The following is a 24,942-nucleotide window of genomic DNA, read 5'->3' on the forward strand; positions in this document are numbered from 1 at the left end:
GCACGGCTGTGGAGTGAGAGGCAGCAGGCGGAGAGGAGGAGCACGTGCGCTTCCGCTCTCAGCCAATCGCAGGCTTGCTTTTAATTGTAGCCACGCCCTCTCCTTCCCGCTGTTGTTGGTCTACAAGAAAAAAACAACCCACAGAGCAGAGGGCAATAAATTACCATGGAAACAAAAGGCGCTTTAAAGGTGATGGGATGCATTAAAATGAATGTGTGGATTAAAAGACCTTTAATGTAAAAACTCCTGAGAGATAATTGCTCCTCAGTTTTTCTAAATGTAATCACATTTGACTTTATTATTATAATAATAATGATTATAACAGTAATAATAATAATAATTATTATTATTAATAATAATACAAATGATGATGATAGCATAATAACAGTATGTCTAGCTGTTGAATTTTGAATAATTTGGAGCTGCTCTATTGTACGGCTGTGAACACAAGTGGTTACACGAGTGTAGGTGAGAAGAGATGAGGACGTATGATTTTCTTTGTATTATAGGACTGAACAGAATTTAAAAAGGAGCAAGACCCCAAGACTGGGCACAAAACAAGCAAAAACCACAACCACAATCAAAAAGTAATTCCAGAGGTCAGCGGTTTCATGTTTTTTGTGGTTATGTCATGCATATTTTACTCATTCTCTTTGTGGTCCTTTTGCATTTATTTTTAATTGTTTTGTGTCTATTTTTTGTTGTTTTATATAACACACAAAAAATCTAGGATATTTACTAGAGGGAGGAGGAAATCCCTGGGCACACAAGGCCTCCCTGACAGCTGAGGTCAAGAAAGAAAACAACACAGCTTGCCAGCAGATTTTCAAAATGCGTGATTCACATATGTAGATATTGCCTTAAAATAAGTGAAAAGATAAGATTGATTTGTTTTGATTTATAAGTTCTGGAAACAAGACCCAGCAGTGGGTCAGTGTTGATTTCTGTGCTGTCAGAGAGAGCAGAGAGAGTGGGTGTGAAGCAAGAATTGTTTTTAATGGGTGTGACACTGAACAATGTCCAAGAGTGTCAGACTCTTTCAGTCTTTGTATCTTTCACATCATTCATTTTGCAGGGACACACATAGTTTTCCATAAACACTTTTTTTTTTGCCCACAAATTAAGGTTTAATATATAAGACAAAAATAATAAATTGACTATTAACTTTCTGGCTGGATTATAAATGTGACATGCACTACACCAGCAACAACAATATTCACAGAAAATAAAATCTACCCCCCTTTGATTGGCATGGGCAAAACTCACCCTTCTGTATCCTAGTAACAAGCCAAAGTGATTTAAATGCAGCTTAAAATGATCTCACGCTTGCCGATTAGCTCAAAGACAAAGGAGAAAGGCTGCTGTGCTTTGATGCTCTGTTAACATCACATCTCCGTGTTTGGTTTGTCGCTCTCTCCTCATGAACTTTAGCTTAAATGCAGTTAATAAGGTAGAATGTGTTCCATCTTGAACGTGTTCCATGTGAAAAGAAAATCTTTCATATCTTTAACATCAAAGTTTAGTGTCAGACTATGGACGAGCATACTGTATACTCTTGCATTGTCACTCATCAAATGTTTGGGAATTTCCCTGACTTTATATGATGAGAATCATACAAATTAATGATAAGTAAAAGTGCAACTTTCTCTGTAGCGACCTGGTTTTCCAAGAGTTGAGATACTTTCTAAATGACTTGCTTTGATAAGTGGTATCATAACAGTACAAGATCCTGTTCATGCACACAGTATATGAGGGAAAACTAAGAAGTGGTTTAACAGTAAGGCACCATGGCATCTAATAATCTGCTTATTCCTAAATAAATGTTTACAGTGTGCAGTATTTTCTTTTATTCCTTGCATAATCCATTTTCAGTTGAATCCATACTGGTGTGCATTTACATAGTATAAGCAGAACCAGCCCTAACAAGCTTTGGTCTGTGGCCTCAATACTTCCTGTGTGCAAAGTTATACACACGCTGATAACAGACATATACTAGCACAAACACAACATAGACAAATTAATTAACAACAACTTGCTGTATTTGAATATAATGTATATAAAAGCTGGAATGGACAACTTTTGGACAGCACGGTGGTACAGTGGTTAGCATTGTTGATACACCCTGGACAGGTTGCCAGTCCATCACAGAGACAAACAACCATAAACTCATGCACTCAATATCATTCATCTATCATTTACACACAGGGAAGTATACAGTATTATAACATAAAACAACACCAGCTCTGATGGAAAATACCTCCATCTGGACCAGAGTCTCGCCACAGCTGCATTTTTACAACAGTCACCAAACAGGAACAACTAGAGACACAAAAGTTAAAAGTTGACATTGACATTAGCTTCAGTACAATAACGCTATGGAGCTACATTCTGAGTTCAAGTGACCAAGTTAACTTAACACTTGTCAGAACAGAAGAAGAACCAACACATACAGTGAAGTGATCATCTGTCTCTTCAACAACTGCATGGAGTGCTATGTAGATTATAGAAAAAAATATATTCCCCTATTGTTTGTTTTGTTTTCTCAGAAAAGGACTTATCAAAAATCACCGCACTGTGACGACAAAGATTAAAAAAAGAAGAAGGTCGTTTATACATAAATGAAACCATAAGCACTGGTCAGACAGTCATGTGTACTGTGGGCTGACTGAGGTGGAACAGATATTGCATGTGGTGATGCTCCATCCTGTGATGTTCCTCCATCAAACAAAGCCTCTTCTCACAATCAGGTGGAACTTCAGTGAGAAAGAAGCTCGTTTGATCTTAATCCTTGACATAGAATAGTGAATAATCCTGTAAACTCAAACCCATGGACAGCTGGTATGCTTTAAGGGATGTGTTGTGCACAAAATGTGTCAAATAATTCAGTGAATGCTGACAAAAACAAGATGAGTCGACCCAGCCCTCTTCCACTTCTGTTGACCATCTGTAAGTGTGAGAAGTTACACTTATAAACAACATCACATATATAGAAGTGGAAATGATTGAGGATGGGGTTGATTACTGTGGTTTTATTTTTCTGGAAGTGAAACAGCCACAGTGCATGTGAAATCCCTTTTATGACATACGCAGTGAACGCAGTGCAGCTGTTTCTGGTTACAGTTCGACAGGATTGTGCCACGTGTCAACTCTTCATTGTGTTTGAGACTCAGAAACAAATACAGTGATGATGGGATGATCATGTGCAAAAAGAAACCTAATACAATCAAATAATAAATCAAAAGTTATTAGCCATCTGTGCTTCATTTCCTTGAATAAACTACAATTACAGTTACTTAAGTCAACATAAATCTTGCTGACATACTTACCATAAAAAAGGACAAAATATCAATTATAAAACTAAACAAAATATCAACGTACAGAATAACAAAAAAGCGAAAAATAGATAGTAATACATAATGAACACCTGATTTATCTTCTGTTTCCAGGTAATTCCGAAGATATGCCCAAAATGAATACTTAAGAATCAGTATTTGTTTTAATGTTGAAAATTATTATTATTCTATTTCTAGTTTTCTAACCTTAACTGTGGGCAGGTCCTTAGAATATATGTTAGACCAAAAGACAAACAGTCTTTTATAATAGTGAGCATAATCTCCACACTATAAATTACTGGAAAAAAAACTAATTGTGTATGTTATTTTAGTGAATTGTGCCCTCTAGTGGTCAAATACTAAATGAAAGAAGGAAGCGCTGATAGATGGATAAAATAATGCACTAATTTCTGTCACTGCAGGTAAAACCTGTTTTGATTTTATTATGATCTATATAAAAGTGACACTGCATATATAAATGGGAATCCCATTCTTTTTGAGGACTCTCTTTTTCATATAGCCGATTCCATAACAGAAGCAGTCTAAAGTCTTAACCTCTGATGACAGTTTCAGTTAAAGGTAACATGGACAAATCAGTGCAAAAATAAATAAACACAGGTCTGATTCTGCACCCAAAGGTGTTGGAAAGACCTAAGACTAAAATAATGCAGTATTCTTAAAACTACTCCAAGTACATTTTACCCCAAAATGTATGTAAATGTGATTTAATACTACCATGGATGATCATGAGACCTATGCTGACTAAGCTTTATGCTTATAGATATAGGAAAACGACAACATTACTGGACGGGATACATGACTGTTGTACTCAAAGGAAGAGGAGATGAGAAAAATGTGAGTCACAAACAGCTGATTTTGATTTGAAACTGTGATATATTATAAGCCCAACTGAAATTATTATATGGTTACATCAATGCATTTAAATGTATGAAAAAGTTGCTTGTAAAATGTTTAAAAGCTTTCTCAGCTAATCACATGCTGGTTCCATTACAGAATACACAGGATTCACAGAGATTATTTAAATGTGTTGGTTTGTTGAGTCAATGAAATGTAAAATAATGATAATAATAATAATAATAATAATAATAATAATAATAACAATAATAATGATAATAACGATAAACTTCATTAACTTTAGTATAGTCAAAATATTCTGTTATTATAATCAATTTCCCAGTAAATGCTTTTTAAAGTCATTATTCTGAATTGTAGAGTGAGGTTTAAGCCGTTATCCACATGCAAATGAGGTCTCTGTTATTTACTAATGTCATTACTGTAATATTATACTGTTGCTTTCTGGGAAGTAGGAAGTACCCTGCTGCACCGCTGTTTGTCATGTTACCTTTGCTTGCTGTCGGATTTTACGATAATCTGAGAATGAGTTCAACACACACAGCACAAACCTTTTTTAACATTAACATGATTTATATATAGTAAACCTAACCATGCCTGCGTAGTATTTGCCACCAATATCTCTTAATGAGTAAGGTGAAATGTCCTTATTCATGTTGTTACTTGGTTTACACGACGATTGTTTCCATCCGTCGAGTTTTATAGGAGCACCTGAATGCACCATGAGTGTGTGTGTGAGTGTTTTCGCTCGGCGGTGAGTTTACGGCAGACGCTGGTGGGTTTGTGGTTCAGACTCGGATCTGAAGTCTTCGTGGATCAGACCAGAACACGAACTGACAGACAGAAACGCAATGGTAGGACCTGACATCCCTCTTTACGCTGTCATTTATAGAAACTCCGTGTCGCGTTTGGTGGTTTTTCTGAAATCTAGATTGTTTTACAGTTTTACTTGAGTAACAAAAGATAAGAGGAAGTAAAAAAATTTTTTCCTCCTTTCTTTTCTTTTTAATTATTGAAGCTAACTAAACAGGTTAGCAGGTTTCGTGCTCTGTCCTTTTATATCATGTTCTACTTTTTACTTTGAGGAATATTTGTTTGAAATGGCGTTTTCTGAACTCAGGAAGTTGTTGAATGTTGTTTAATTGTGTGTTTTCCAGCTCTGAATGAACAATCTCTCGGCTCTAAAAGGAGAAGGTGACTGAAACCACTGCTCTCTCCTCAAAGTCAAACAACAAGGTGGGTAAATCAGTTTATTGTCGGGATTAGGGAACAACACACGATATTATCGTGCATCGAAACAACAACAATAAAAGCCCCCACAATACGTTTATCAAGGTGGGTTTTAATGCCCGTTAGTCATCAATATACAGTAGTGAATCTAATCTAAATTAGTGAAAATTATGTTACTAGTAATATGACACTTTGACCTCAATGGAAAATGTCTTGAGGTCAAGGAAAAGTGGTTAGGAAAGGATACAGGATGTAACTTGTGAGAGGGAAGGATTATGAACAGAAGGCATTACTTTAGTCTAGGATTTAGGCAACCTTTACCATTTTCACCTCTGAAATGACACATTTATAGTGCTGCTGTGTAAATAACATTTGTGAGCACCACACTTGGATAGGTTACATGTTTTCCTATCTCATTCTGTGCACAGCAGCTCCTCTCCCATATGTATGATGTTTCTGTTGGGATTATAGAACAATATACAATATTATCGTGCATCACAACAATAAAAAAGCCCCCACCATAAATTAAGCATGATGAGTTTTAATGCTGGTTTGCTCATCAATATAATAGTAATGAGTCTAATCTGAATTAACCAAAAAAATTACATTAAGAGTAATATAACACTTGACTTAATGGAAAATGTCTTGAGGTCAAGGAAAAGTGGTTAAGAAAGGATTTAGGAGAGGGATGGATTACAGGCAGAAGGAATTACTTTAAGAATCTATTCCTATGTTTTTCCTCCTCTGTAATTATACATTTATAGTCACAGTGCTGTGTAAATAACATTTATGAGCACCAGACTTGGGTAGGTTACATGTTGTTTTCCTATCTCATTATGTGCACAGCAGCTTCTCTCCCATATCTACGATGTCGACCATCGAGGGTGGCGACATGCCAGCCTTCAGCTCGGAGCTGCCAGCCATGCTCGATGGTATGAAGCTGGCTGCGGTGGCAACAGTCCTGTACATCATCGTGCGCTGTCTGAACCTGAAGAGTACCACGGCTCCACCAGAGGTTGTTTACCAGGACACACCACTCAGCCACTACCTCTTCAAATCCTGCCCGATGCTGACTAAAGAGTGAGTGTCTCATAATGTGTGGTTTAAAGACTCATAATGTAACTGAAAGTGTGATGACTCTAGTTTAACTGGGAACCTCAGCCTTTATCACATCACAGTTGCATTTTTTTCTAGTATTATCTTAATTTCTCACTGTTTAAAATCTTTACAGTTGACTTTGGCTTAACAGTGAAATACTTACAAGGTGAACTAACATGGTTGAATTTTTCATTTGTTTGAGTAATTACTAAATCATTTTAAACTGGTTGAGACATGACATCAATAACTCATACTTGACCAGATGACTCAGACATGATCCTGGTTGAGACATAATTTTAGAGCATTGGACTGGGATTCAAGTTTAAGCCTTGAGCATGTGTGACTCATCTTGGATTTCATTTCACATCACTGAATTTGTTTTCTTAGCAGGGGAATGAAGAACAGCTTTCTGCAGAGGTTTTTTTTCCATTTGTGCCAAATAGAGCTTCAACGATCAGTTGAGTGATTAGTCAATTGAACAAAATTAAACTGGCGATCATTTTGATCATTAATTAGTAAAGGTAAAAGCTCATTAAATATGAGAAGTCCCTACTTTTGTTATAATCTGACATGCATATGTTTTTTTAAGTTTTAGTTTAGTTTACATTTTATTGACAAAAAGATGAATCATAAAAAAAAATCCATAATCACCTGTTAAATGCACCTCTCATCCTACAAAGCAGTAATAAAAAGCATAATGCTGAAACCTTTGCAGACCTTCCTTGATTACTCAGAATGCATCTGGACCACTGAATGTTCCTACAATGATTCTAGTCCCATCTTGAGTTTTCCTCATTTTCAAACTTCAGAACGAGCAGTCACTGACTTCGATCACATCTTTTGAGACAATTTTTCAGACTTCACACTGAGCCATAATATTTATTAATATTCCCCAAGACCAGTAACAAGACAAGTTTTCCCCACAACTCTCTGCTCTGAAAATGAAAATTTATTTTTCACAAAAGCGTTACTAAACTCCCTGATCTGTGGCTAACTCTACCCAAGGTCTGATTTAGAAAAATGCTTAGAAGTAGGCAGCTGTGAGTGAGATGGGAAGAGAAGGAGTGAGGGAGCACCGCAGGGGGGCATGGCCATCTTTGATGTGTGCCGTTAGTTGTCATTCATAGCCATTTTGAATGTGATAGCATTCTTTCCCATAAAATTAGCTATGAGTGACTGCACCAGTTGCAAATGAAAGGTCATTCGAAGATGAGGATTCCCTCCCCCCCAGTCTCCTCCTGTCTGCGAAGACTACAGCGCTCCACCAGTTTGAGCCGATAGCTCCGGCAGGTAGTGCTGAGTGGAAGTACAAGTGGAGGAAAGGATGGGGAAAGTTTCTGAATGGTAGTCTGGCAATCTGCTCAATTAATTTAGTCTACTTTAGTCTCTACTTTCTACAACACCCTCTGTCCACTCTGCTCTCGACACTCCTCAAATTTGAATGAGCATATGAGTGATGAAAGAGCTGGGTATGCCAGGCCAATGGGAACACTCAAATGCAGTAGTACACCGTTTTAACACAATATACATTATTCTTACTGTATACTCTGTTAAGAGTTGGACCTGGATGGTTTAGGCGTTTAGTCATGCTTGTGAACTTGCATGGGCATAAGGTGCATGGTCAGAGTTAAAATCCATTTTAGTTGGCAGCTCTGGTTGTTTAAATAAGTGACATTGCCTGTGGCTTGAGTGGCTGTCTGTGGGCTTATGAACTTCTGTGCTGAAACATCTTCAGGGCATAATGTACAGCTGCTGTGTTATATAACATGGAGTTTGTCCTCCTCAGATACATTCCTCCCTTGCTGTGGGGGAAGAGTGGTCATCTCCAGACGGCCCTGTATGGCAAGATGGGACGTGTCAACACTCCAACACCATATGGTGTACGCAAATTCCTCCCTATGCAGGATGGTGCCACAGCAACCTTTGACCTCTTTGAAGCCCTTGGAGACCACAGCTCAGGAGGTGAGTAAATACTAATACAGTTCTGATCAAGTGAGACTTAATGCATGTTTTTGATTTAGTCACACAACTGCTTATTTTTCTGATGACGACATCAAATCTTCAATAATTATTTTGGTGAAGCAACATTTTCGTGTGCGATCATGAGAACTTCAGCCTAAGTAATCAGCAGCTCATACTAGAGTATGCACAAGAAGAAAGACCACTATTGATTCCATCATGGGAAAAATGCCAATCATATTATCAGTGAGTTAAATCAACACACAACGTCCAATTTTACACCCACACGACTCCACTTTGTGTGTTTGCTCTCTGTGTTATCTGTCAGATGACATTACCATGGTAATCTGCCCTGGGATTGGTAACCATAGCGAGAAGAACTACATTCGGACCTTTGTGGATTACTCCCAGCGGCAGGGTTACCGCTGTGCTGTCCTCAACCACCTGGGAGCCCTGCCCGACCTGGAGCTCACATCCCCACGCATGTTCACCTATGGTAAAAGAGGAACACCACATGAACATGAACATGACCAGTCTAAACCAGTGATTCCCAAAGACAGGGTCGGGACACTCAGATGATTTGCAGGAGATGTTTTTTTGGGGGTCCCAAAACAAATATGCATACTTTTCTCAACCTTTTAGTCAAGATTTGAGTGTATATGTTTAATAACATGCATACAATTCAGTAATTCACATATCAATCATATCTTGGAAATTATTGAACACTTCAAAATGATATTAGGTGTTACACATATGGCTGCTACATGTAGTAAAATTGGGTCCCCAAGTAGAAAGCTTGGGAAACACCGATCTAAACCATAGAAGGAAGTTACCGTAATAATAATAATAATAATCATCATCATCATGAATGTATATATGAAGCAATTTTCTTAATCTAACATTAAAACAGATCAGGTAAACCCAACCAAAATCAAAAGTTGACAAAAAACATATAAACAAATGTGGAATGATGAACTTAAAGGAAAGATAACATAACACAATACAACAATAGAAAGGAGTCAGGGCTGGAGCACAGGCACTCTCTGGAAAACGTTCTCTTAGGTGTAGAGAAATAACTTTGGGGAAGGAAGTGGCAGTGGAAAAATGAAAGTTTTCCCACAGGTTTTGAGTGTCTGTCTTTCATCTAGGTTGTACCTGGGAGTTTGCGGCCATGGTGAGTTTCATCAAACGGACCTTTCCTCAAACACATCTGGTGGTTGTGGGCTTCAGTCTTGGGGGGAATCTTGTCTGCAAGTTCCTTGGTGAGAACCAATCGAACCAGGAGCGCGTGCTGTGCTGCATCAGCGTCTGTCAGGGCTACAACGCCCTCAGGTGAGTAAATAAACTGTATATGTAAAATACAGTATGTTAAAAGTGGTTGCATGTGTTTGTTTCAGTGTGTTCATTTAAGTATTTGTGTGTTTAGGGCTCAAGAAACATTCTTCCAGTGGGACCAGTGTCGGAGACTCTACAACTTTGTGTTGGCGGGCAACATGAAGAAGCTCATCCTGTCACACAGGTGGAGACACACTGCTACTGTACTGTATGTGTGTTCTTATTTGGGTATCTCTGTGAGGACCAAAAAACGTACAAGCCATAGGGACCGAGGACATTTTGGGAAGGTGAGGCCAATTTTGGCAGGCCCTCACTTTCTGTCACACCTTGAAGGGCTCTTTGAGGAGTAAGACTTGGACAGCATTTGTTGGTGTCAGCAGAACAGATGCTGTGCAAATATGTATGTGTGTTTTTACTGTTGTGTTAAACATCAAAGCTGCACTTATATTTTGAACTAAAAACAAGGCAAATGCTAAATCAAAAGGGCAGAAAAGGTTACACGCAAGCACCGGGAAAACACATAGAAAAATATGCTAGAAGGCTACATTGAGGTAAGACGATCTGGCAAAACAACAAAGGAAAAGAGGTGAGTATGTACAGTGGGGAGGAAAGACAACCAGACATAGGTGAAGCACAATAGGGCACAGCAGAGAAAGAGAAATACTGGGGATTCGGGAAGTGACCTGAAACTAGAGAGGTGAGTAACAAAGTGTCACAATAAAACCGAAAATGAGAAGATGATGAAACTTCAATAATGCTAGGAAATCAAAATAAGACCACAATAGCAGGAGCTGGATGTGACGGGTCGTTGCTTGTTCTCTCAGTCATGTGCAGCACTAATGTCTGTTAACACACACACCCCACTAATGTGAGAGAACCTGTTCAGGAACATCAGCATTTCCAAATAAGCTGTTATTACTTCTGTCATCAGCTGTTGTCACTGCACATGATATACAGTAGCTGCAACATATATATATGTATGTATATATATATATATATACATATACATATATATATATATATACATATACATATATATGTATATATATATATATATATATATATATACATTATATACTGTAGTTCTTCATGTGCTGTTAAACTGAGATACACACATTAAATGGCCGAAGCTGAGCACAGTTAAATCATGCAGACTATAGTGCAGACATATCTGACATCTCAGCTTCAGAAGAGCTGATATGACAGGAGCACACTCATGGTGCCACCAGCAAACCCGCCCTGAGCAGACAATCGTGATTGTACTGATTATAAAAGAAGGATTATCATCTACAATTATGTTGCAATATTGAGTTTGACTCTGTCGGGCTCGACAAGATGTCTACAGTATTGTAATTAACGTGACAGACCTAGTTAGTGTAACATCCATCTTCTGAAGAATACTGGTAAATACTTACATTATTAAAAGACAAAATACCATAAGCTTTTCTTTGGAAAAGAAAGTGGAGTATTTCTAAATACCTTTCTTGTTCTGTTTAAAAGGAGCAGTTTGCTGAGCCTGAGCTCCAGCAGCATTGGAGATGCAGACCTAAGTAAACTGCTTGCAGCCACCTCTCTGATGCAGATTGACGACAGCATCATGAGGTGAAATATTCTTGCGTTTGCATCTCAACTCAACTTATCTCTGTTTACGTTATCACATATTTTGTTCTGCAGAAAATTCCACGGCTACAGCTCGTTGAAGGAGTACTACGAGGAGGAGAGCTGTGTCCATTATATCCACAATGTAAGTAAAACAGAAACCTTGCCTTTGTTTTACGACAAATGTTTTACTTTTTCTAACATCGTATCACTTCTAAAGCCTACTTCTGTCCTACAAAATCCATTAGTGCAATATTTTACATTACTGTTATTCAAAAGAGTTATTTAGTTAGCTCCAGATGAAGTAATGAGCATAAGGAGGTTATTATTGTCTGTCTGCCTCTGATTTCAATGAAATTCTGTGGAGGGGTGTGGTTTGACCCAAGGAAGAACCCATTTAAATTGGAGGAGATTAGAGGAGGGGTAGATACAGGAATCTTCTAGCTTTCTTTAACATTGGAGGATGGTTTGTTTTTAGTTTTTACCCCTACAACCTCTACTCTGACTAAAAAAAAAGCTACTAAATCATCTTCTACTCATAACACTCTTAATTTTAACCGTGCATTAACTCAGACATTACAAAATATTTTTTGCTCTTTTTGTCCAGGTCACTGTGCCACTGCTGCTGGTAAACTCCTCAGACGACCCTCTCATCCATCAGTCACTTCTGGCTATCCCACGCACACTCGCAGGTTTGTGGTTATTGTTGTAATGTAATTATCACCCAATATCGCTGCCATTTAGAAGTATATCAGATGTTGTGTAATGGCCACTATCATATTGTGAGTAAGTGATTTTCAAGTATGTCATTTAATTGGACGCCACAGTTCCACGCAGTACATTTTACAATGGCCTGAAAAGAAAAAGAAAAAACTCAGCTCATCTTTATGGCTAAATTAATACAATTTCTACATTAAAAACAAAAGGTTTTGTAGACCCTAATTTTGTCAATTATATGCAATGCTTTGATAGAGCACAGAGTAGCTGTTCAGGCTACAAAAATGCTACAAAAGTAAAGTTAATTTACCATAAGAGAGTATTCTAAACATGCAGTTGTGCCATGTAAGAATGTGTAAACTGTTGTTTTTGTTTGTCTGCCTCCCAGACAGCAAAAAAATTGTCCTCACATAAACTCAAGACTGATGCATAGTGAATAAACCCATTGTCCTGTCTCTAGAGCTGGACTCTTGAGCCAGAGACTTAAGTGTTGATAAAGACTCGGTGGAGTTGTCTACTCAACACCGCCCAGCCCAAACAGTCTTGTTGAATTTTTCAGGGCCATGTGATCTGCTTAGGCAGCTGGATTATATATATAGACCTGTGTGTGTGTGCGTGCGTGCGTGTGTTTGTGGGGGGGGTTGTCTTGTTTTGCTCCTTCAGGTCACACTACACTGACCTCCTGTGTGTAAATTACTTTGACTTAGGCCTTCATAAGTGAAATACTAAACTTGTCTGCTACGTCCAAGGAGACGTAGACACTTAAAGCTGAAGTAGCCCTTTTTGGTTGTAAATGTGTCGGTATTATCGTGGAGAAATGGTGAATCAAATTCATGATGCTAAAGAAACTGCATCATACACTGAATTTAAAACAATGCAGAGAATTCACACGCGGTCCACACACATACTATGACACAACAGGTCTCTATGAAAGTCACCAAACAGGAAAAAGCTGTCTGTTGTTTTTCGTGTTTACTTGTTTTGTTTGTAATGCCTCACAGCTCTTCATTTGACCTCAGTCCCACTAGGAGAGAGTTTAATACCTTATCATCAGTAATGTCATATTTAGCCTAGAAACAAAGGGTGGACTCTAAATGACATTTGAGTGTGACCTGTGTGCAGAAGCGTGGAAGTGCAAATCTGTTGATGATGGATGATACATTTTAAATGTATTATCATAACACTAGTTGGTATGTTTCCAGACATTTACACATTCCTGTAGCACATCCGAAACCCGTTCATTTGAACTGAAAGGCCTTCTTATTTCGAATAATAATACAGTAGATATTAAGGGTGTAATTTTGGCTATCTCACACACATTTATACCTGGCGGAGATTTTACAGTAATGTGCTGGTTTTACTGGATTGAGGGAAGAAACCTTTTATGGGTGCAAACGTTGACAAAACAGTAGGTAGGAGAGTGTGTGCAGGTGGTGTAGAATAACAGAAAGGGAAAGGAAGATAGCTTAACTCTGTGCAGAAAACCTAAACATCTTGACCTCAACTTCAGCCACTGAGCCTTTTTACTGATAACGCCTCACAAGTTTAATTATTTACCCATTACGCCAACAGGATTAGGATTGAATTACCAAATGGACTAGAGATGCTGATGGAGAAAAGTGAAGTAACACAACTGCCAACATTCACCCTCACAATAACCTGTGAGGACTGAGTCCTGTAGGCACAATCTGTGAGTCAAAGGGACTTACCCACAGCTCCAATGCATGTAAATAAACAAACAAACAGCAATATAACTATAAAAAACAACCATAGAATGGCAAAAATATGTGTCAAGTTTAATAATTAACTATTTCTGTTTCTTAGCATTAATTTCCTCGTCGTCTGCTTCATGTTAGGCAGAAATGTGTCATTTGTGCAAGGCACATTCATCTTCTCACTGTTCTAGCCATTAATCTTTGTAAAATGTGGGACAACGGCCACTATTTTTTATGTTATCAATCAGATCATCTAAAAGATGCAACACTGCAGTGTATGAGGTTGTTGTTTTTGTTTGGAGCATGTCGGTGAGGTCATAATTTACACCCAGGTAACACAGGAGTGAAAAAACACCACAGGGTAGAACAATCACTAGCAATGGGAATTGTGCTAATCACCTGTTTCAGCGCCTGGGGTTTTAAAGATCCCAGGTGTACCTGCTAATGTCAGGCTTAATTTTTACACACTGGACCTTTAATATCCATGCATCAAACATGAGATTAATTGACTTTGCAGCTGCTCCAAAAAATGCCAATACTTCTTTTCCCCCTCATACAGACACTGTACACGTCATACGTTTCAAAGGATGAAAATACACAAAAATCTTACCTCTCCCTCTGTTTCTTGTCCTCTCCAGTGAAGATGCCCAATGTGATATTCGCCCTGACCCAACATGGAGGTCACCTGGGCTTCTTCGAAGGAGCTGTGCTGTTCCCTCAACCCCTCACCTGGATGGACAAGTTCATAGTCGAGTACACCAACGCCATCTGCCACTGGGAGAAGAACAAGCCAATGTGTCAGAGGAGCAGCGGCCACCAGGACATGAACTCGTGCCCGCAGTGTACAAGGGTAACACACACCGTGCCTACAGTACACACCCGGAGAGAAGAACAATAGAGCAAAACCTTAAAACACGCACAAATAAATACCCTTTGAATTTGTTCTGCTTTGGTACTAATGGCCATACAATGAAAGGAAGTCATTCTGAAAAATGTATGGAACCACTAGATGGATTAGACAAAGGAAGGTGAGGGAAGGGGTTGAAAATGACAACTTACAGTTATAATTAACATGTGAGTGTGACGTGACTTCCTGCTGAGATGTTCTTCTCACCTCAGTTTACCCTCTGCTGGCTTGTAGAAGTTGTTGCCTCTTATATCCAAACAGCCGGATGAAGTCGTTCACATGGAGGGGTTCTTCACAGAGTCTGTGATCTTTGACCTCTGTGTTGAGAGAATAACATTAATATTGGGGGAAAAAAAAAAATTGCTTAAACTAATACTTAACTTACATAAACTTGATAAAACTTGATAATTAACCGGTTTAAAGCCTTAAAATCTTAATAATATTAATATATAAATTAACGTGATTTGTAATCGGATTATGGTTTTCTAATTCTAGATAAAAAAAAATGTTTTTAACTTGCTTGAGTTAACAACCATATTAAGTGCCTTGCTATAAATGTGAGTCAGATTTAAGTTTGAGCTCGTCTAATAATCGAATAATTGAACTGCTCGTGACGAGCTGCAGCAGCTCATCATGATACATTGTTTACAATGGTGGATTCCAGCTGTGTAAGACTCAGACTCAACATCACATCTGCTGTGTTCTAACTTGTGTTTGTGAGTCTCTTAAACTTAATTATAAATGTTCGCTGATATGAAATAGTTTGTTTCTACTGAAAGTATTTAATTACGGCAAATGACTTGATTTGTTTGTTATGTTCTGAGGGTTAATTTTGACACCCCTGGTTTTCACGTTGCATTTCCGTTGTGTTCACCGGATCACCAGCCTCCATTCTTGCTGCTGACCTTCAAAATAAAAGCCTCAGGTCACGTCGAGGGGTTTATGAAGCGTTTAAAAGTTACAAGAACAAATGTTGTTGCTTTTTTAAAAAAACTTTCCATTGAAAATATGGGCACTTTAAACAAATTAGCCTTAACATTACTGTCACTCAAAAGAAAACAGTAGTGTACACCAGCAGCTGTGACATCCTGCCATAGGATGGTTGAAAGAAATGTCCTAAAAGCTGCTGCTTTATATGGATTATTATCACACAAACATTTTTACTCAACACATCCACAAACAAGAGCAAGAGATTTGTCTTAAAATACTCTAGCCAGAGGTACAGGTAGTACGACATAAAGGAAAGATGAGACTAGTATAGCTGGGATGTAAACAGTTTAGTGCAGGGGTCTCAAACTCAAATGACCTGAGCATCTCGTCAAGTCAAAATCAAACTGTTCAATAGGGGTGGGCGATATGATCTTAAAATTATACAAACAATATTCCATCATCATATTGCAATAAAAATATTTGTGACCATAGTTAACAGAATTTCAAAATAAAAAGCGCAACGACATACAATACAAACATATTTATGGTGCAAAATTAATCTATTAATAAAAAAACATACATAAATAACTCATTGTAACTTGACATTGTTTGGAGGGCCATGAAAATGACTGCAGGGCAGCATGTGGCCCGCGCGCCACAAGTTTGAGACCTCTGGTTTAGTGCATAAAAATGAGAAATCACTTTCAGTGAATGCACTCACCAAGCATTTGGACCAAAGCACTTTTCACTTTATAAAAATTGGCAGCTCAGTTTGGTTATTATTATTATTATTTTTCTTTTTTTCTTTAATGTTTCTGATTCATTTTATCCACAGAGCACAGACACATAATCTTACCGTAGCAGCATGTGCTAGTAAAGTGAGACGGCTGTACACACCATGGAGTGAAACTAAAAACACAAATAAGCACCCACAAAAGTCAATTCTACTGCTCACTAACCTGGTTCGACAGGATAAATACTTGTCGCTCCCTGTGCAGCCGGTGTTACACACACAAATGCTTCCTCAGTCAGGTCTGATAGTCTTGCTTGACAGAGCGTGTTTTCAGATAAAGGACGCAGCAAACCAAACAAAGACAGAACAACAAATTAAAAAAAAAAAATCATCAGAAGTTACGCACTGCAGCTTTAAATAAAGATGAATTGCTTATTATCATGAAGCCGCTTACTGCTACACGCAACATGGGTTATTATTATATACAATTGAACCTTTTTCCTTTCTTTAAGACGTTTTTTTTTTAATTGTCCGCAAAATGCTGACAAAATGCAAAAATGTTCTGCTATTTCTCTATAATCTCTGAAAAAATGAATTGCGAGTGAGGAGCAAATTACCTATTTCAGAAACACTTCTGTTGTTGTGAATGCATCTGACTCAGACAATCAATTGAGGTGCCCTCTTATTCATGTAACTCTGAACTCTGGGAAATTTTTATCCCAATTTGACTTTCTTTTACTCAAGTTCATGTCTTAAAACAGCTTTGAAAACCCAGAAAACTACCACACAGAATTTACTTTGGTGTCTTATGATGCAGTACTGAGCAGATTTGACCTGCTGGAATTCTTTTCTTTTTCGTTTCTTGTGGTATATTGTGACCTTTGTAACTCTGACAAGTGCCTACAGTGTGTCTGTTACTGAACCGTATCCGACTGTCAACAGCACCACTGCTCAACCTGAATGTGCAATAATGTCCTGACCGACTGCTTTGTTTGCACTTTACTGTCTGTCCAGCGCTGTTATACTGTATGAGAACTAAATTAGCTTTGGCGTATGGGTGTAACATTTATGATATAATCACGGTGTGTTCTCCTGTCACGTGGTCTCCAGCCTTGAATGATAGTCATATTTGAATTCACCTGAATAAATTTGTTTTCACATTTGTTTATTTTAAACTGGTCTGGGTTTTTTTTCTCTCCTTCCTTTATATGTAGATGAATAAAGAAATGTCATTTTATTTATATACAATTTATTGTACATTTATCAACATTCTTATTTGTGTACCAGGTAACACAAAGGGTTAAAACATAATAATACTCCAATTGAAGAAGAGCCTAAAATTTATGAGAGACACAGGCACTTGTTGGAATATCAGCCGTGTACTTCCAAGGAGAGACGGGGAAGAGTTGAAATCTGGGGCCTGCCAGTGTTACAACAACAAAACGTGTGGATGAGCTACTACAGTCCAAACAAAGCACACAAAACACGACAAGAGACAGAACCGCTCAGGATGTTGTTGAAAGCCTATGACAACAGCTGTTCATTCATGGACCATGTGACCATCAATCGTGCTGCTGCGCTTTCACCTGAGAAACTTGCCCTTTTAGATTAAGTCTGACCACCATTTTCCTTCCATTTACAAAAGTCCATATTTGTGGGTTTTTTGTAAACCAACATAGTTACGAGCATGTGCTGTTTTGGAAGCTCGGAGATCTGAAAAAAAAAATGGCATTACAGTGTGTAAATATGGCATCTAAAGTTTGTAATATAATGTATGTTCACTTTTTCTGTTTTGTGTAGAGAACTGGAAACACTAGAAATGAGGAACCATAAAAAGAGTTCAAGAGTCAGTGCAAGTGTAAACAAAGACGTCCCCGTTCCTGTTTGCTTGTGCTTTGTCTGGGCCTCAGGTTAAACTATGTCGCTTGAATGTCTCACACACTCATTCAAAACTGTTCTGTTCTACAGCCACACAACTAGGTTTGAATCTCCACAGTCTATGGGGTTTTCAGTGTATGTATATATATATATATATATATATATATATATATATATATATATATATATATATATATATATAACGACAATGAGGATGAGAATGAGGAGGGCGATGGTGGAGCAGGATGTTTAGTCAAACAGCTTGGCTGCTGTGGCCTTGCCGTCATACTTGGCACCTTTCCCATCAAACTCAGCTGGGAGGATGTCGGCGTCAAACTCCTTGTAGTAGTTTTCTAGCTCGTCTCCATGGACGAACACCTGGGGCAAAGAAAGAGCAGCTCATTTGAGAGCATGTATGCAGTTTGTAAATAAACAGTCATTAGAGTTGAGTCGGTATCTGTAGTCACAATTTCTCAGTAGCAATTTTGTATTTTGTGATTATTGGATTTGGCAGTTTGCAGTGTGTGAAACTCCACACAAAATAATAATATGACTTTTTTTTTAACTGCAAATAAAATGTTATATTATCATTTTCATTGCAGCGTCATCATCACTGAAGCCGCTTTGTGAGACTCACTCGCTCCAGCAGTTTGCCCTTCATGAGAGGTTTGACCACGTTGTAAGTGGTGGTGAAATACCAGGGCTGGTGGATGAAGTGCACAGCTTTGAAACGAGCAGGGAATGAATCCTGGTGACAAAACGGTAACAAAAGACCGGTGGTTTATTCAGTGAGGTGGAGGTGCTGCACAAAGTAGAAAGTCAAGTGCAATACAACCTTGTGTGAATATACCGATAAACAAACTGTGACCAGACACAAAGACATAATCTACACACTGTCAAGGAACAGAGTATTAAACATGCACATTTGGCCACTTCGATCTACTATATTCATATGTATACCACCATTTAGTGTTTGGAAAATCCCACCTGCAACATGTCCACCATCTTTTTGAGCTCAGTGGGTTTGATTCCTGACGCCTGCTGCATGGTGAAGCCCTTAAAGTTTTCAATGATGCAGAACCCATTGATCTGAGTCTCTTCATTCTCCAGCAGCTTCTCCAGGATCACACAGTAGGCACGCAGGATCTAAAATCACACACACACAGACATGTAGTCAAATGCTATAAACTGTGCACAAATATCCTTCTTGTTGTGCATAAACCTGTAAATAATCCAACCACAGTTATAAAAGTTACTGTCCTTCAACTCTATTGATCCTCGTCCAACAAAATACAAAAAAAAATTGTTTGTAAAAATCCTCGGACACTATGAATTGTGATCACCCGCCGTCATCTCTTACCTCATCAAACGTGATCTCCTCGTAATCCCAGTTCTCGATGTTGAAGAGCAGAACCACGCGGCCATACTTGTCTCTGCTCTGCAGGATGCCGGGGTAGCCGGCCTCGATGGTGCTGCGCACGGCCTCTGGAGTCAGATTCTCAAACAGCTCGGGGTAATCCTTCCTGAAACGCACATAGCCTACAGAGAGACACACGCGTGACGCAACCTTTCTTTTTTTATTACTGAATATATCCAAATGTATTGATCCATAATTCAAAATCCAAATGTCAACATCAACCCTAAACAACAGTAACATGACATGAACAATCTCACAGCAGATTTTGACCAAAGGATTAACATGCACAAGTAAACTAGAAATATTAAAGGTGCAGTGTGTAGGAATTAGTGACAACTGATGGTGAGATTGTAGATGGCAACTAACAGGGGACTACACCACCCACCCCAACCCTTCCTTACTTAAGTGCACCAGGGAACTACAGTAGCCATTCTACCTAATGCTATCATATTATACCTTTGCACACTCTGGCTATTATAAGTCTGTTTGGACTGATGTAGAAACATAGCAGTGAAAAATGGCTGCCTCTGTGGAACAAGGCCCTTGCCTAAAGTACATACAAGTCTATGAAAATCAAATGAATATTATACACTATATATATATGTATATTCAACTTCATCCAATAAACTCTCCTAAATGTTACACACTGGATTGGTAAACTGATGCACGTTCATATTTTCTCATTACGGGAAAAATAACCACAGCTTTTAAACGCCTCTGTATACAGTTTATTGTCCTGATTTACCTTTCATCAGCTCAAAGGCTCTGGGCACGTCGTACTTCCTGGCACGGATGAAGCGAACCAGCAAACTGTCTGGTTTCTCCCCAAAGGTGTCCTGCACCCCTTTGGCCAAATCATCACCAGCATCTGCCTTTTCCTTTATTATTCCTCTCAGTTCCTTCACCGCAGCCACCCGCTTCTCATCCGTCTCATTCAGCTCATCCTTGGCCTGTAGAGAACGCCAGAGCACACGTTTAGCTCACACTCTGGTTTTACACAGCTAATGACGTTGCAACCAAAACACATTCTCTGCTACCTTCTGCGCGGTGTGGTCTGGCAGACTGGCACAGGGTCCAAACACTGGCCCGTGGTCCTTGACAGTGAGACGTTCCAGCTTTGCTCGGAGAGCCTGCTCCTCCTCCGACACCATGCGATAAGTTCCACTCTGAGGAGAGACGATACAGATGGCATCAACACTTTTATGTCAAATTATAAATATTGTATACAATTTGCTGTATTTTAGGGTTAGGGTCATATATGTTACAAGTTTGTGAAAAATAAAGACATCAAAACCCCTCTTTTCTCAAATCTAAGCACCCATATGAGAAATATTCGGAGTTAAATACAGACCCAGTGAGTAAATCCGTTTAAAAAGCAGCAGTGACTGACACAGTGAGGATAATTGTTCTTTCCACAACTCACTGTGGACTGAAAGTATCTGATGTAGAACTTTTTTAGAACGTTTTTACAATGGACATTTAATCATAGCAGGAAAAGCATGGGTGGAATTAGTGGTATTAATAATAAATGAATACCTTTCACTCACTTTAGTGACATGGGTGTCTGATACAAACAACAAAGGAGCGATGCATCATTAATGTTATACATCTTTCCTTTTCCAGTCATGTCCTCCTTCTTCGTGCATTCATTTTTGACTTTTTCTTTCTTGCTCCTGACTGAGCTTAAAACCTAAATGCCTCACTGCGTCGGAACCATTCCCTCACAATACCTGGTTGTGCTGGGTGAAGGCGACATGCTGTGCATGTCCGCCACTGTTACAGGATGACCGCAATGAATGAATAGGCCTAAGTGTTTGGATAATCTCCTTCACATGAGTCTGGTAAAGCCCGTAAACACACTGGACCTGAAACAATGAGCTTTGGTCTTGTGAAATGTTGAGCTGCAGCTGAGTCCACGTACAGTAAGACGAAAAGGAGTTTGTCCAGAGGAACGCTTGGAACGTGAGGATTACTAAAAGCAAGCCTCTTCCCCACCCACCGCCAATTTAAGACAATTTATGCACTTTTCCATGAGTGGTACACCTTTTACTTTTTTAAAAGAATAAATAAACAAACAAACAAACAAACAAACACAATCTGATGAGAAGTTTGTTGAAAGTGCTGGTACTTACAACGACAGCCATGTTTTGTGCTCTTGAGGTCAGCTTTGCACTGTGTGGAAGACAAAAGAAACCGAGAAGTTGTGAACCACATGAATCTCAGTAAAAAAAATCACAATTGGAGCACTGTACTCCACATTAATCCCCTCCAATCCCACCCTCTCTGTCATCACAGCATACTTCTTCTGCACTATATTTAGCACTCGCCCTCTCCTGGATGATTGATCAGGAGATTTCAGGTGGTCACTCCATATTTCTATTTCTATTATTTTGCAGCTTAAATTTTAAGTGATTCGTAATCTGTCAGTTGAACTAATATACAAACATAGTGATTATCATCACTTATTCAGAATGTGTCATAGTAAACTGAAGATATTTGGTTTGGTGCTTATTGTGACATAAAATAATCAGATAGAAAACATCTCATTGAGTTTAGAGAGATTAGGAGTTATGGCCCTTTTCACTACACTCAATAAAACCAAATATGAATGTCAATAATCCTCTAGATTTTAGTCTAAATTACATTATACTGAAATCCAGTGTGCCACTTTCTTGTGTGGGACATTACTCCAGAGGGAATCCTAAATATCCTGTGTATCATTTTACACTTCTTTTGTTACATTTCATGTCGATGAGGACTCGAAACTGTGGATCTGATCATATTGATCATCAAATGTCAATAGTTGGAAGACATTAGAATGTGATACGCTGATCGACAGTCATTTCTTTCTGATTGACAGGTTTAAAACACTGAGCAAACCCATAAACATAGTGTTAGTGCCATTGAACAACCGTTTACAGAAATAACAAGACATCACTGAACTAAATCTAGCATTCAAACACCACATATTGTCGGATCGGTACAGGAGAAAAGTTGTGCTACAAATGAAAAGTGTCCCTCATGCTGATGTAGCAGCATCTCAGTGAGGACCAGGTCTTACCTGAGGCAGAGGTGAAGTTGCTGGCACTGTTGCGGAGTCACTGAAGTCTGTGCGAAGCAGAGTGGAGGGAACCTGCGATTTGTAGCCGTGGGATTACGGCGTCACACCAGATTACACCCAACACCCCGTTTTGTTTTTTTTTTTCAATCAGCATAAAGTGCCAGAGGATGTGAAGAAGGGGGAGGACACCGGGGGAGTGATATGATGGATTTTGACCAATGGTGAAGGTGATAACAGGGATATGTATAACAAGGGTTATGTTTTCAATGAAGTAACGTGGTGGAGTATAGACTTTAGGTAAGAGGAGATTTTCCGGGGTCAGAGGGATTTGATTGCATTCCAGCAAGACTTGGATGAGTGAAAAGTGACCATTGTGACGGGTGTTTGATTTCAGCCACGTGAACGCACATGGGTGAGAGGAGGAGGGGTCTATATGTTTACGTGCAGTTGTTTTCACATGTTTATTTATTGAGTGAATGCTTGATCAAAATATTAAGTTAATATTAAGACCATTCGGACGCCTTTTAGGGCAACTATAAACAAATGAAATAATGAAACCATAACATAACTATTATTGTTACTATTGTACTAATATTTCAAATATTTGTGAGAAGAAAACTGTCCGCTCATTGCGGTCTGATGTTTTGAAAGCTGTTTGGTTAAATTTGCACGCATACCTCACGAAGAACAAAATCAAATCAAGGAAGGGAAAATGAACAGACAAAAGGTGCTTCTGTATTGCATAGATCAAAATGTCACAACATGTCTGTGCTCAAAAACATCACATTGGCAAAGGGAAAACACTTTTAGTTGTGTGAATCTTTTCCAACTTCTTTTTGTGCCCAAAATATCTCAGGATCCATCACACCAATAAAAAACAAATCATTTCACTGTGTCTGGGGTAATGAGTTTTCTTGACCAGAAATACCTATTTGTGCACAATAACATGCACATAAGCTGACACAACACAATCTTCACTATTTATACATGGACAAGTCTAAACCTGCAGAAAACATGGACATTTAACTACCCACAATACTATGTACAAGCAAAAGTGGAGTGTACACCTGTGTATCATGGTCAGGACTACATGTGATCAGTGACTCATGCCCTACATGTCTAATTATGAGTGAGTGAAGCTGACCAAAAATGTAAATCTCAGATTTGTGCATGAAAGCAAATCTTGGCAGGTCATTTATTTACTTACACAATTATTCTGGAGGAAACCCTGTTAAAGCTGACGAGCAGCAGGTTATTGTTTCACTGTGGTGGGTTAGGAAGTTATGCATTTTGTCTCCTCTAATCCTGCGAGTCACTGCACCGACGTCACCGACACATGTTCTCCTCCTGATGCAATGATGTATGAGCAGGCAGCCGAATAGTAATCTGCTAAACCAGACCTGAGCTGCTCAAGAGAGCGATTTGAGAAACAAAATTAGACGGATTGGAGCAAACAGTGCTCGCTTCTGTCCTCTCACTATAGCCTGAGCTCTAGGTCCAAGTCCAAGTTTTCGATGTGTGAGGGTTTGAGTTGACACAAGGCAAAGCAATTTACAGAACAAATCAAATCAAAGTGTTCAGCTCCACCTGCAGCACACTATACAGCATGTTTAGTCTACACATAATTGGCAAAATGTCATAATTATGGGCAGAATTTCAGCTTGGCATGGTTTTTGCTCACTGGGATTTAAGTCAGAATAACTGAAAAAAAAAACTTAAAAGTAAAAATATTCCCTGGTCTTTCTGGCTTCATCCCTCAGTCCAATATGTAAAATATAGAGTTTATTGCCACAAACTGACTGTATTACCCATTAGTATGTGAACATGCCTTAAAACAAAAATAGTTTGGTTAATTCTGTTTGTGGCTCTTTTACTACAAGCAATGCCTTTCTTTCATGAGCAGTAATTTAAGCCTGTCATTAGCTCAGGCTGTAAACAATGATCTCTTGAGAATTAGTCCAGTGACAAAAGCCCATTGTTCAGTTTGTCATTTCTTTATTAACTGAGTGAAAATAAAAAGTGTGGTAGCGCCAAACCAGGAAGTCACAATAAGATCGACGCTTTACATGAATGCCGATCCAAATGAAGATCAACCAGCCCTCTCTTTGGGAACAAAATGTCTTTTTGAAAGGGCTGTATCAGAGTTTTCAGATTGGCA

At 38.7% G+C, this 24,942-nt stretch overlaps 2 protein-coding genes across 4 annotated transcripts; one reads left to right on the forward strand and one right to left on the reverse strand.

Moving 5' to 3' along the window:
* Positions 1–4,929: 4,929 nt before the first annotated feature.
* On the forward strand, positions 4,930–17,603 carry abhd2b (abhydrolase domain containing 2, acylglycerol lipase b). Of its 2 annotated transcripts, none has more exons than XM_044035918.1 (11): positions 4,930–5,059; positions 5,363–5,441; positions 6,282–6,515; positions 8,320–8,495; positions 8,821–8,988; positions 9,641–9,824; positions 9,919–10,011; positions 11,328–11,429; positions 11,502–11,571; positions 12,034–12,118; positions 14,497–17,603. In XM_044035918.1, the coding sequence occupies exons 3-11, from the start codon at positions 6,304–6,306 to the stop codon at positions 14,754–14,756; spliced, it is 1,350 nt and encodes a 449-aa protein (XP_043891853.1). In that variant the 5' UTR covers positions 4,930–5,059; positions 5,363–5,441; positions 6,282–6,303; the 3' UTR covers positions 14,757–17,603. The 2 variants fall into 2 exon arrangements, with proteins under 2 accessions (XP_043891853.1, XP_043891854.1); XM_044035919.1 differs by having other exon boundaries at positions 6,285–6,515.
* A 57-nt stretch (positions 17,604–17,660) lies between these two features.
* On the reverse strand, positions 17,661–22,868 carry rlbp1b (retinaldehyde binding protein 1b). 2 transcript variants are annotated; one of them, XR_006361139.1, is made up of 9 exons: positions 22,785–22,868; positions 21,856–21,895; positions 20,761–20,889; positions 20,469–20,673; positions 19,667–19,845; positions 19,294–19,452; positions 18,944–19,054; positions 18,494–18,684; positions 17,661–18,445 (listed from the first exon to the last, which is right to left on the reverse strand). XR_006361139.1 is itself a non-coding variant. In XM_044035920.1 (9 exons), exons 2-8 carry the CDS (start codon positions 21,865–21,867, stop codon positions 18,556–18,558), a joined length of 924 nt encoding a protein of 307 aa, XP_043891855.1. In that variant the 5' UTR covers positions 21,868–21,895; positions 22,785–22,868; the 3' UTR covers positions 17,661–18,471; positions 18,508–18,555. The 2 variants fall into 2 exon arrangements, 1 of the variants encoding a protein (XP_043891855.1); XM_044035920.1 differs by having other exon boundaries at positions 17,661–18,471; positions 18,508–18,684.
* Between the last annotated feature and the right edge of the window lie 2,074 nt (positions 22,869–24,942).

Source organism: Solea senegalensis, linkage group LG10 (genome assembly GCF_019176455.1).
Source record: "Solea senegalensis isolate Sse05_10M linkage group LG10, IFAPA_SoseM_1, whole genome shotgun sequence".
Lineage (NCBI taxonomy): Eukaryota > Metazoa > Chordata > Actinopteri > Pleuronectiformes > Soleidae > Solea > Solea senegalensis.